The sequence below is a fragment of the Pipra filicauda genome, unplaced genomic scaffold (assembly GCF_003945595.2).
Source record: "Pipra filicauda isolate LSUMZ 115617 unplaced genomic scaffold, ASM394559v2 scaffold28_size6257848_pilon, whole genome shotgun sequence".
Lineage (NCBI taxonomy): Eukaryota > Metazoa > Chordata > Aves > Passeriformes > Pipridae > Pipra > Pipra filicauda.
Window position 1 is genome coordinate 1,394,205 of NW_024104409.1, and position 14,025 is coordinate 1,408,229.

General features: G+C 37.6%; 1 protein-coding gene across 1 annotated transcript in view; it reads left to right on the top strand.

The window, feature by feature from the left end:
• Positions 1-344: 344 nt before the first annotated feature.
• The window catches only part of RCBTB2 (RCC1 and BTB domain containing protein 2), a 34,987-nt gene continuing 21,306 nt past the window's right edge, over positions 345-14,025 (top strand). The window contains exons 1-4 of the mRNA XM_027721373.2: positions 345-419; positions 9,426-9,486; positions 11,979-12,137; positions 12,615-12,765. Coding sequence (XP_027577174.1) covers positions 9,448-9,486; positions 11,979-12,137; positions 12,615-12,765 — 349 coding nt within the window. The 5' untranslated portion in view covers positions 345-419; positions 9,426-9,447. The remainder of the gene's footprint in view (positions 420-9,425; positions 9,487-11,978; positions 12,138-12,614; positions 12,766-14,025) is intronic.

A 14,025-nucleotide genomic window follows, 5' to 3' on the forward strand; every position in this document is an offset into this window, starting at 1 on the left:
TCATGGGTTGGACTCAATGATCTCAGAGGTCTTTTTCAACCTAATTGAATCTGTGATTCTGAGGAGGGAAGTGGTGTCTCCCTCGACACTGTACTCGCTCTGACCATGTCTTCCTAAAGCAGACATGTCATCACAAGGCCTTGGGAGTTCTGCTCTCCCCTGCAGCATTCCCAAGCAGACAGCCGGTCTGTCTGCCGCGGGGACAAAAGCCCTTCCCCCGCCGGGCTCGCAGGACAGAAGCTGCCGCTTTCCAGGCTCCTGCTGCAGTGGGTGGATCCCTGGGAGGTGCCAAACCCCTTCCCTTCCTCTTCCCCTTCTCCCCCCGCCTTCGTGGTGAGGAGGTGCCTGAGCGTGGCAGCATCTTCCCTTGGCTCATTGGAGTGGGGAGGAGGGGCCGTCGCCGCCTGCGGGGAAGGAAGGTAAGCTGCGGCGGACGGCGGGGAGGGAAGGGGAGGGAAGGGGGTTGGCTCCCCCCCTTCGCTGTGTTTCGATTCTCCGTGCGGCCGTCGGTGGGGAGCGGGGCAGGGGGAGGGCGCTGCCTGTGCTGGGCCGGGGTGGTGCTGCGCTCCTCGGGGCTGCGTCTCCCAGGCACCGGGTTTGGAAATGGCCGATAACGGGGAAGGCGGGGGCTGTGTGTCTGTGCGTGTGTTCCACTTCTGACAGGAGTTACGTTTGTGTGGTTGGGGGTGCCTGATGCCCGCAGGTGCACAGGAGTGTGATGGTGGCGACACCTTAGACAAGCTGAGCTTGGTGACCATTTGTGGTTTTAAGGAAAAGAGAGAATACTTTGGAAACCAGGGACCGTTAGATTGAACCGTGTTTCCTTGTGGAGGTGAAATTTCTGATATCGGTGGATTCCTAATATCGCGCACAGTTAGTAAAAAGATTTTACTCCCAGTTATGAACATAGTAAGGTCTGTAGGAAGTCATGCTTGTGCAGCAGCAGAAACCATTTGGGCTGAACTGATGGTCCTTTCAGTACTGAAGGGAACTGACAAAAGATGGGGCAAGACTGTTAACAAGAGAATGTAGTGACAGCACAAGGGGGAATGGGCTCAAATTGAAAGAGAGTAGGTTTAGATTAGATATTAGGAAGAAATTCTTTACTGTAAGAGTGGCGAAGCACTGGAACAGGTCACCTAGAGAAGTTGTGGATGCCCCATCCCTGGAAGTGTTCAAGACCAGGCTGGATGGGGCTCTGATGGGGCAACCTGGTCTAGTGGAAGGTGTCCCTGCCCATGGCAGGGAGGTTAGAACTAGATGATCTTTAAGGTCCCTTCCAAGCCAAACCATTCTATGATTCTGTGATTCTGTGTTGGAGGATATGAATGCAAGCATGGGGTAAAGGAAATGTGGAGAATCAATCGCCCTGCTGAATGTGGGTAGGAGAGGTAATGCTGTCCAGATATGAGAAATAAATGTGTCAGAATGATGTGAGATGTGAATGATGTGATGGACCATAAAGTAGCAGGAAGAGATTGTGTGGATAAAAAAAGAGTCAAGCATATGTATCATTGCTTTGAGAAAATAAAATTATAAGAGCTTTTGATTATGTCTGCCATACACTGCAGGAGTTGGATTTGGATAAGAATATCACTTACTGGGAGATGCTATCAGAAATTATGTCACAGATGGATTTTTTTCTTAGATCATAGAATCACAGAGTGGTTTAGGTTCAAAGGGACCTTAAAGGTCATCTAGTTCCAACCCCCTGCCATGGATACCACTCACTAAACCAGGTTGCCCAGGGCCACATCAAGCCTGGCCTGGCACACTCCCAGGGATGGGGCACCCACAACTTTTCTTGGCAATCTGCTTGTGCCCTCACCACCCTCTGAGTAAAGAATTTCTTCCTAACATCTAGTCTAATTCTGTTGTCTTGTAGTTTAAAGCCATTCTGCCTTGTCCTGTCACTTTCTGCCTTTGTGAAAAGTTGCTCTCCCTCATTTTTTAAAAGGCCTCTTTAGGTACTGAGAGGGCACAGTGAGATCTCCCTGGAGCCCCATCTTTTCCAGGCTGAACAACCAATAGATGCAGATAACGGCATCATTTGGGCATATAGTGATCCAGTTGATCTTACATACAACTACTGTAAGCTTACCAAATGAGCACTGAATTGTTTTAGACTTGCTCTCAGTAAGCAGTGTGGAAAATTCCAGGAAGAGCTGGTTTATTAATTTGTGATCTTGTATCTTGGACATTTTTAAATAAATAGAAGTAAAATAGGTGACTAAACAGAGACAGGTTTGAAATTCTCAATTTCAGATAGGCAAACATAGAAAAATCAGAAGGATTAATTAGTGATGTTGTTTGTACAGGAATCCTGAGGGCCCTAGAAGAAGTAAAGAGGGTACAAAGCAAATTCTACCTTGTGCCGAAGGTAGAATCTATTTGGAATTTATATCCAAAAAAAGAGAAAAGATCTAATGAAAACAACTTCTGCCCATCTCAAAAAGGATTTTAGGAATAAAAAGTAGAAAAAGGATAGTTAAGTAAAATAAAAATTAAGAGATAAAGTGCAGTTCTACAGTGAGAATTGACATCAGTAATTCTCAGTTAGTTATAGACAATTGTTTTTTAAAGCTTCTTTAATCATGTAAGTAAAATAGATAGAAATAAGATAAAAGCAATAACAGAAGTAAGACCACTGAGTGATAAAGTTGAGATAAAATGACCTTGGCATCATGATGCATGTGATCTGTTGCAGTTTGGAGGAGACTACTCCAGTGGTAGAAATAATATTAGAAGCCTACACTTATACCACGAAGAATAACATTTTGTCTCTTAATTATTTTTAAGAGTTGGGAAACCTCTATGTATTATATCTGATACAATGCTCTTGCCACTTAAAGTTCAGCAGTTCCACTATCAGAAGACTGTTAAATACAGAAATGGACAGATACAGAGTCATTTACTGGTAGAGGAAGTGGGCTTCATATACACATTCTATTTATAGAATTTATGTACGGAGATTGTATCTCTTTTCTAACATACAGTATCTTTGTGTGCAGACAGCTATAACTATAAAAATATTTAAACTATCAGAATTCTTAGCTCTGGGTATGTAATACCTGTGATGTGTGTGTATTTGTGTGTGTATACATATATATGATTCATTTTTTTTAGATATGCACGTGTGTGTGTGTTTGATGTATATACCTCTATATATGTGTGTTTCAGGTGTATACCAACGTAAATTCTGACTTTGTGTAGGGGAACGATTTCGCCATCCTCCCACTCACCCAGGCATTGCATGCTGGGTTCATGGGAAGTGCTCTGGCAAGTGCCTAATGTTACAGAGATGCTACAGCCAGATTTGTGCTGGAGCTGTGCTAGACATCATCTTGAAAAAGATCTTGGTGACTCAATATGTAGCCTTCTTAGGTGTAGGCAGGAGACTGTCACGGACCACGGCTCCAATGTGCAGATTGTGCTAAACTGAAGTAAACAAGGAATGTAGGAAAGAAAGCCAGGTGTGGTTTAGTAATGTTTATGTTTTTTGTTGAGGTTTAGAATGTTTAAGAAGATATATTTTATAAATCAGAGCACTTAGTCTAAGGATAGAATGACCTTCTGTGGACATCTAAGGAGGGGCTTAAAAGTTAGAACTGTAGAAACTATCAACATTTCTTCTTTAACAGCTAGAACAGACTGTGAGGTCAAAGGACAGCTAGACCTGATGTATGGCTCAGCATTTGGCTGGTTCAGGTAACTGTAGGCTGCAAACAATTTAGGCTAGGTCAGATCTACTTAGAGACAGCATAACAAAATGTGTGCATTTACATGCTGTTTTTCTGCTAATGCAGTATAGTATCTATGATTGCATAGTAACAGAAGGGATCTTTCCAGGCATGCAGTTCCTATGGCATGGAACTGATATTCAGTCAGGCTTCCATGTGCAGGTACAATGGCACCTGACATCTGAAGTTTATATGTGGTTTATCCTGAACAACTGCATGACCTGTTAGTGTTTCTTAAGTTCCTAAAGCTTTAATAGTTTCCGCACTACAATTCTTTAACTTTGTTAAAAAAATAATAGCTGTTTCTTTCACATATTTACTGCATTATTTTGAATTGTTTTGTTCTGTTACATGGTCAATGTTTTTAATAAAATTCTTTTAAAATCAAGTCTTTGAAATAATTTTTTTCCTCTAAAGCCAGCTCCTTGAACTTTCATATTGGAAAGTCAAAATGAAGAATAAGTTTTCAATTCTACCAAATCAGTTGTATGGTAAATAACATTTTATGTAGCATTTCAAATAGGCAAGAACCAATGGTTGCATCAGTTGTATTTTATTATGTTTGGTGTATGTATAGATTGCAGGAACTGAAGTGTATTTATAGTTTGGCTAACAATTCAGCAAAGAGAAAGAACTTTTCAAGTTAGTTTTCTGAAAATCTTGGATCAGTTACATAAAAATTGCGGACAAATGTTTTTCATTAGTATCTCAGGTTATATTTCAGTTAAATTAGACTACATTAGGTTAGATTTAGACACAGGAATGACATCCTGTTGTCAAGAGACCGTCTGACAGAATGTTTGATTATTTAACAAGATTATTTTTTTCTTCTGTTGTAAAGATTTTCCTTCTTGTAGGTGATGATGACTTTTTTTAAGTTGCTTCCATTTTTGTTGCTGGCTGGTAAACAATCCACCATTCTACATCAATGATGGTGATAAACAATTCTAAAGTGGAAAAAGTAATTGGAATAGTAATGAGAAAAATAAAGAAACTTAATATGAGCACTTGTCTTACCATCATATAGGACTTTTAATAGTCCTAGGTGACTTTCTAAAAATCAAATTAGACAAATTGTCTTGCTAGCCCAAAATCCCAAGGTTAAATTTTTTGGAGGTGAGTGGAAGGTGTCCCCAGGAATCTATATAAGATTTTTCAAAGCCATTTTGTCACTTAGGGCAGAAATTTCACACCAGACCCTAACACTTATTTTTAAACCATTGGAAAGTTGAAAAATCATGCCCTCTGTTTTCTATCCTATTTCCTCACTTCTTTCAAAATGTTTTCCGCTGATGTATTTGCTCTTCGTTGCAGGCGTATGGAACCTCTGTCGAAGGATGTTGCTAAGTGTGGGTAACAGGACAGTGTTCCCACTGTCTTCCTTGCTTTTCATGTGCCCATGTTTCTTTCATGTGTTGCTTACATCTTATCCTTCACTGCTTGTATTCATGGCAACCAATTTTTGTTTGGGGGTGATGATGATACTGGAAAGAAGGGCTTTGCAAATAGGCTTCAATCATGTAGCTCCAATACAGCATACTGCACGTAGGTGAACCTCTGAAAACTTCAGTAGGGTCATGCTGGAGGTGCATCCCTGGAGCCGACAGGTGGAACTGGATGTCATGCCAAAAGAGAGGTGGTGTCTGACAACATGTTTCTGACTAAAGTTTTGCCTCTGGAGATTGAGACAATAAAGCTGTTTTATCTCAAATAATTTTAATTACATATTTCTCTAGCAGTTGCCTACCTTGCAAGGTCAAGGATGTCGGTCTCTTAGACTAAATATTCCTGGCTTTAAGAGTTTCTTGGATCTAGCTTCTAAACTGCACGTAGATTTTCTCGTGCAATTAGTAGGCAGACAGTGGAACTTGCATCCGGAGCCAAGAATTCACAGTCTGATGTCATGAAGCAAGAAGGGAAGAAGAGAAGATCATGCTTTAGTTGGAGTCAGCAGTTTTTCAAACAACCAGTTGCTGTTTGTCAAGGTCTGCAATTTCTTGGTTATGGAAAATGCTGCATCAGTGGAGGAATGAATGACAAGCTGAGTTCTGTCAATTTATTGTGAGCCCTAGGTGAAGTAGTGACATTTCACAGAATCAGAGAATCACAGAATATGCTGAGTTGGAAGGGACCCACAAGGATTATCAAGTCCAACCCTTAGCCCTGCCCAGCACCATCCCAAAGACTCACATTATGTACATGAAAAAGGAAGATAATTTTGAAAATATTCTTCCTAGAAAGGAATCTCACCCGTTCAATCAGAGCACATGTTGGCAATATTTCTGGTCTTATCTCTCCTGCAAAATTGCTTGGACAAGGTGGCATCATGTCATGACTACTTCAGTAGGAAACTGCTGAGAAATCAGGAACAGAGAAAGTTAGGTTCCTTTCCTAAAAGTCTCATCAAGTTGCATTTTTTTCTGTGACTTTTTCCTTTTCCTAGGCCTGTGGTTAGAGTTCTTGGGGTAGAAGCTGCAGGCAGACCTTTGATTTGGCAGATGAGACTCATAAATGCTGAAGTTAAGTGGGAGGAAATACTAAGTGGAGTTCTGAAAATTTTTGTTTGCTTGCCAAGTTCCTAGAGAGAGAATCTACAAGAATGTTTACATTCTAATGAGTCAGTGAACCAGTTTAAATATTTAGGGTTAAATGGTCTTAGACTGCTTATAGAGCTTGGCTGTTAGAATTAGTACTTTTATGTTCCTTAACTCAGTCTTATCTGGACTGCAGAAGCATGTGTGATTTACCCAAAGATCTGTTATGGTTGGACTGAAACGAGGGTCAGAACTATCAGATTCCAAGACCTAAACTCAGACTGCCAGAGTATGCTGTACAGATTCTTAATTTTTCTTGGATTCCAGATAAGAAAATTGTGAAATTTTAATATAAATATTTTTGTATCAAAATGCTGTGCACTTCCTCAAGAAGTGGATGTTTACAATAATGATGTTTTTTCCTTTAGATCTGCACTTTAGAATTTTTTTTGCGGGAATGCAGCTAGTGAAAATTATATAGAGTTTTAATACATGGGAAATATTTTTTGCTTGCCCTTTTACTTTCTAAACTAAGCATTGTAATTTTTTTTTTTTTTAGATGTAGGGGCTAGCTATTTTAAAGTAAGGCTTTTTAGCAATTCTGTGAATATTGTAAGATTTAGTAGATGAATGAACCCAATAACTTGTCTGAGATAGCTAGGATATGTTTTTCTTCTGTACCTGATTTACTCAAATATACAGGGGTTTTCTCTTCATTTTGATGAAAATACTGTTTTTTCCATGCTTCCCTCTGCCTATACAATGGTTATTTTTCTGGAGGGAGAATTCTTACAAGTAGGCAAATATGAATCATCACTAGTATTTTAAAGGTATACAGATAAGAATAATACTTAAACAGGAGTAATATTATTTTTTTTGTCTGTCTTTATTTTGGGGATCCCAGGGTGAATATGTACTCTTAAATCAATTACAGGTTTTTAGAAAGAACACCTTTGCTTATGCAGACATGTGGCAATCAGTACATACTTGTATTAGAATACATGAATTCGAATAAAAGAAACTGGTATAATTTGAGTCACCCTGCGTACTCCTATGGTGTTGCTCAGAAATATGGTGTCTGTGTTTGCAGAGCAAACTGAAAATGGAGTTGCAGGGTAATTTTCTCTTAGTTATAGAGAAGATAAAACATAACTTTTGAGTTGCAAGGACATGTAATTGATCTTTATTCTTGAGAAGTCAGGGCAGAACTGTCAACATCTTCGTGGGGACGGAAAAGTAGTGAACTGGAGCACCTTTTATTAAGTAACTGAGATGATTAGACCCTAATGTACCTTTCTTTATACTAACAAATAAACTGCTTTTAAAGTCAAACCATGCTTTTGTCTGAACAGATGCAATTGAAGGGAAATATTAGAAATGGCAAAATCACGGATATCAGTTATGTCTCAAATGGCCTGAGGAAGAAAATGTGGAATTCTACATTTATTTAAATTAGAAAATTAATGGTTAATAATTATTTCTTTGGGGGCTGAGCGTAGGCTAAGGATGGTCAAGAAGTGGGTACCATATCAGCATTGCTAGGCAGTGCTGTAAATTGATACTGCAAAATATTGGATAGCCTTGATAATCAGTTTTGCGGTAGGACTACTCACATACTTGAAATTAAATGTTTCAGAACTTCAGTTCAGTGGTACAGTCCTGCTCAGGCTGTGGTCATGCCAAAGGCCTTGATTAGATGAGTTGTTTCTAGTTTAAGTAGAGAAGATGTACACAAATTCTTGCGCAAGTAAGTTGTTGGAGAAAATAAGAAAATAACAAATTGCTTAACTGCAAGAGCTCAACAGGTTACTCTGTTTCCATGAAGTTGCAAAGCGTGGTAAATGGCTGTCTGTGTTTATTTAGGGCTCTGCTCAGTTGCACCTGTGTAACTGCCTGGTGCCATTTAATTCTTAGCTGCTGTTCCAGCTTGACGCAGATAGCTTATTGGTCATGTATCGTATCTGCCAGCACTGTTTGGTGCTGGGATCCCCAAGGTTATCTCAAAAAGCAATAGGTGTTAACCTGTAGGCAACTGTATCAGCCCTTTAGTTTCTCTAGTTGAAAGGGAATATAACTTAGCTTCAAGTTATTTCAGTTTGGTTGCGTGTCTGAGCCTTAAGCTCAAAGTCAACATGGACAAGAGAGTAGCTGGACTTTCACACGAGCTGAATTTATCATTTCATGTTCAAACTAAGTGTATGAAGTACACTGTGTGTATGTAGATTTGTGAGTTTTGTTAAAGAGTAAGCTTAACAGTGTGCATATTCAGTATAGCTGAGCTGCAGCAATTATTTGGGGTTTTATTCATTTTAAGTAGATAATTTTTTTTGTTTATTCAGTAAATTAAATTATATTTGTTAAATCATTAACATTTATAATACTTAAATCATATGAATTTCACGTATTTTATGCCCTTGGCTTAGGTCTTATGGCATGAAGTCTTACATAAGAAACATGTTGAGCAGTAAGTTAGGTCATTTTATGTAGCTGCATTTGATACTCCTTTTAGCATGGTATTCCTCTGAAAAGTAACTCAGTAAGTTGGTAGCTGGTTTATTGGATGTTATTTTGCCTGTAGTCAGAATTTTACAGACATGTAATTTTAAGTCATTATTTTCTGGCAATATTTTCTGAAGTAGAATGAATATGTTAAGAACTCTCAGTAAACCTGAACAGACCCAAATATTTTTCTAACATTGGTTTTCAGAACGTAACTGGAATAAAAGCATTTGAAGGCTTAGGCCAGAAATTAATACTCTGGCCAGTGTGCTTTTTCTTTACATAAAGAAATGTCTTGAAGAATTATGTCAGCAAGGTTCTCAATACTGCAATAAAAATACATTGGAGTATTGTGTTCATAAAACATCTTTCTTTCCAATCACAGAATGATTAGTTCTACTACTTGTTTTAGAAAACCCGTTTTGTCCAAGAATTAATATTTTATGAAAGAATACAGAAGTGCAGAGTCTGTCTAACTGGTAATTGTACAGTTGAATATAAGAGCAGAACTGAGTGAGCTTTGTATTACTTGTTTTCTCATTCCACAGAATCAAATAGCTCTGGCTTAATATTGAGCCAGTGTGTATAGTTTCATAATGTAGTTTTGCAGCAATATGATATGGTGATTTTAACCACAGTTCTCTCTCTGCAGGGGGACACAAGCAGAAATCCATATGGAGGATGAACCTCCTCCTCAAGGAGTCAGTGCCAAGGTCAGAGTGTGAATTTGTATTGAGACTTCTGTACTGCTCTGCTCAAAAGGGAGAAGCTTGGTTCCATTTAGCAGTAGCTTAGTAAATGCTAGTAGCTTTCAAGACAGACACAAAACAAAAGCTATAGGTAGAAGAAAGGATATTGGCAAAAGAAGTCTTGCTTAAGTGATCCACAAAATATTAGAAGAACAATATATTCACATGATTCAGGTCTGTGTCCTAAGATTCAGATCTAGCTCTGCCTTTCATGACTTCATGCAATATAATGAGGGAACTGATCACTTATGGGATATAAATATTGGCAGGCTGATAGTTCAAGCTGTTTTTCATTTTCTTGAAACAAAATATAATGGAGAAGTGTGTAAGGGGAGAAAGTATTGAAAGGTGAAAGAGTAACTCTTACTGAGTTGAATGTAACTAATAATTCCAGAGACATGATTTAGATTATGCATATTTTTTGTCTGATAAAGTTTTTGTTATTTCTTTTGTTAAAAAAATATCAGTATCATAAGTATGTCCTTGACTGCTTATTATAAGATTAGTTAGGGATTTTTCTTTCAGTGTATTATTTTAGTGTTAAGAAATGCTACAGTTTGGGGTTTTTCTTAACCTACTAATTATAAGGGTAGGACTTGAGTGCTTTCTAGAAGGAAGTTACAGAAAAAAACTTTTCTATTTAAAATGAATGGGTTCTGACCCACTGAGCATTTGGAATTTAGAGCCCACATTGTAAAGAAATCAATATGTTATTCTAGTAAAGGAATCTGTACAAATGAAGGACACCCTGACTGTCCTTCTGAACCTCAGGCTTCATCAGTCTTGAGCAAAAGTGGGATGCAGCTTTGGTGATGCAATTGGAAGAGTAGTCTGTGATGCTTTCAGTATCCATTATCATATTTTAAGAGGGCTGTAGAATTAATGCTAACCTCTTGACATAAAACAAATTATTCTGCAAACAGCAGATGAATGAAGACTGATTCCATATGGATTCTGGTCCTTCATCTCTGATAAGCCTACTATGCGTCATGGAGGACAGCATTTGCTCGGATTAGCTTGGACCTACTTGCTCGCTGACTTATTTAATAACATAATGTCTGTTTGTCCAGCTGACTGCTGCCAAATGGATTGTGTCAGCAGAATCTTACTTCCCTTTCACTTGCAAATTTGGCTGAAATTGGTCAGTTATTTGCTGTGAGGAGATGGAGAAAGAACTGGTGTGATCAAAACCACAACTTTTTTTTTTGTGAAGACGATCAGTCTTCCTTTCCTCTTCTCAGAAGTATATAATAAAGAAATGTGTCATTAGGTGATATTTGTTCTTTAAAATTAAAAATTTCCTTTTAATTCAGGATTAATTTAGGGTTTATATTTTGACTTTCAAATGTTATCTCTATTTCTGTGTATTTTTTCATAGTAAGTGATATTGTTATGACTGACATAATGTGCTTCAGACTCCAAATTAGAATTTATTCACATCTTTGTTTCAGTCAGAGGTAGAAAAAAATAAGTAGTGTAATAGATCATTTTATAAGCCTGCTTGAAATAAACTAATGGTGCAGTCCTCACTGTTATGTGGTAAAATACATCATACCTGTGATAGGTAAAATCTATTCTTGCTTATCTTCTGATTTGGCAAGTAAAGTTTTTTTCCCTCACATGGAGAGCCTGTTTCAATTTCAGTGAAGAAAATTTGATGCACACACCATGCAGAATTTGTTATTAAATGTTGATACTGCAGCATTTTTCTGCTTTATGCTATACCAAAGCAGTAGAAATGTTGCACGAGATTCAGACATTAGCTTGACTAGTTTTAATGTTGGGACAGATCTGTTACTCCTTTCCTTTAACTGTAGACTTATAATCTGTCCTTGGATAAGCTGGGAAATGTTCAATTGTCTTTTTTATTTTATTAAAAGTCTACTTACTTAAAATGTAAATATTCTTAGGAAGTTCCCAAAGACTCAATACTTGTTGAAACACAGAAGTAAATTTCAGAGGTAAAGGCAAAAACTTGAGAAACTTTTTCATTTCTCAAGTTTCCATTTTCAGTGCATAAAAACAAATGTGCATATTTTTCAAAGATAAGTATATTCTTGGGCAGACTTTTTTTCTGGTTTCTTCTTTTAACAGTAATTTTAGCCCCAGAGGAAAATACACCAATTTCAAGTTCTGAATATATACTTTATAGTTTATATTAGAATACTGTACATTGAGTTCTATAAGCTAGCAGTCATGTTGTATGAATATAATGAAACGATGACCTCTCCATTTAACTTCTTATATGGTACTTTTCTCTATGAATATAGATCCCTTCTTTCTACATCGTGATATATTTTGTTTATTTTAATGTCTTCCTTTCACATACTGTTCTAGAATTAAAATACTGATTTGTGGCTGAAAAAGGAGGTAGTGGTGTTTCTCTAATTTTTTGCTGTGCAAAAGCATCTATTTCCCTCTGTCTAGGTATTTGATAGCGTTTTTTATAATACCAGGTCTTGGAGGCAACATTATTGTCAGCCCTGAAGATGCTGGATGTTGGGAAATGGCCAATTTTTTCTCTCTGTTCCCAAGAGGAGCTCAAGTTAATTCGTCAAGCCTGTGTATTTGGCAGTGCTGGTAATGAAGTGTTGTATGCAACTGAAAATGATGAGGTAATTGTCCAAGAGTGTGTATGAACATGGCATGTTTAATCACTTATGTATCAAGTTATTCTGCAAGCCAGTACTATGATAGTATACCTAGAGAAAGTTTCATGCAAAATTGTCTGATTATTTTGTTTGCTACTAAAACATTTTGAGTTTAAATTAATGGTTTCCTATCACAATCAGAGGATAAGGAGAAGATGGAGTTTGACATTTCTTGCAAGTGCATAGTGACAGAATGAGACATAAACTGGCAGATGGGAAATTCTGATTCAGTACTAGAAAATAAAAATTACCATAAGAGGGGTTAAATCCTGGAGGGGTTGTGGAATTTTTTTTCTTGGAGATGTTCAAGAATTGACTGGACACGGCCTTGAGTCAACTGATCTGTTTAGGTCTTTGTTGAACATGGTGGGTGGACTAAGTGACCTTTGGAGGAGGCTCCATTCCAACCTAAATTATAAGTCTGTGATTCTTTTATAACAGGTTTTTGTGCTTGGCATGAACTGCAGTGGGTGTTTGGGAACAGGAGACATGCAGAGTACTATTGAGCCAAAGAGGTTAGATTCCCTATGTGGCAAAAAGATAGCCTGTCTGAGTTATGGAAGTGGCCCTCATGTTGTTCTTGCTACAGAAGGTAAAGTATTATCTGAATATTGCTTTTTCTGATAGTCCACTTTAATTCATTCAGCAGGTGTGAAAGTCTGTACTGGTAACATAGGGAGAGAATTGTGAAAGGTATTCTGAGCTGTTAAGTCCAACATATTTTCATTGGTGAATATGACATGTCAGCTAGCTTTGTTCGTAGCTTGTTATCTTCAAAAGTTTTTCAAGCTCTACTTTGATCTTGTAACTACTTGAGGATGGGGTTTCTTTCACTTTTCAGTTAAGTTTGGAACTTCCGATTGCTTTTGGAATGCATTAGTGGCAATATTATGCCCATATGTTCTTGTGCCAACACTGTTGTTTAGCTAAAATTCATCTTTTCTCTCCAGTACCTACTTTTGGATGTGCTTTTAAGACCTGTTATATTGCCTCCCAGCATTTTGTTTCCTGCATTGACACTCTATTATCCACATCGTGGTAGTGGCTCCTCTGTTCATAATTAAGTACATTTTTGTCAAAGACAAATTATTAATATTGTGTTCCCAGTGAGGTTCTGCTAGAGCCTGCCTGATGATATTCACATTTGTCTCTCTTTCTACATTAATAGAAGTGTTTTTGAGTAGTCTAGATTAGATGACTAAAAGTAGGTGAGGGGAATGATGCTGTTAATGTATTCTTTATATTCAATTATGTTTCACTATTTTCTCTAGTCCTCATGGCAGATCATTTTGCATCCTTTTTTATATATGTGTCTGTATTATTCTGAGCTCTGTTGCTAGCAGTTCTCACTGATACACTCATACTTCTTGCCCAGATGATGAAGTATTGCAAAAGAGCAGGTTCAGAACTGATCCCTGATCATTTTTACCCATAACTCCATTCACATGAATCACTTCTATTCAACATAGCCTTTTTTAACCTACATTTCAGAGAACCATTATGTGTTTCACAATTATTGTGTTAATTATTGTCGTTTCCAGTATGTTTCTGTGTGGCTGTTTCACTGAAATTTGTATTCACATGGTCAAACAAAGAAAATGTTGTTGACTTTTTACAGGATAAAGTGATTAGATTTAGCCAGTTATTATAGAGAAATACAGGACATGAATAGTATGTTTAAATAATAAGTAAATAATATAATTTTTATTAATAAATAGTAATAGGTTTTTCTTACAAGCATCCTCATGCATATTGTAAGCTTGCTATTTGAATTTTCCAAAGTGGGAAACAGTGCCAGGGCATAGACAAGAAACTTTGATTGTCAGTAACAAAGAAATTGAAATGGGAACTT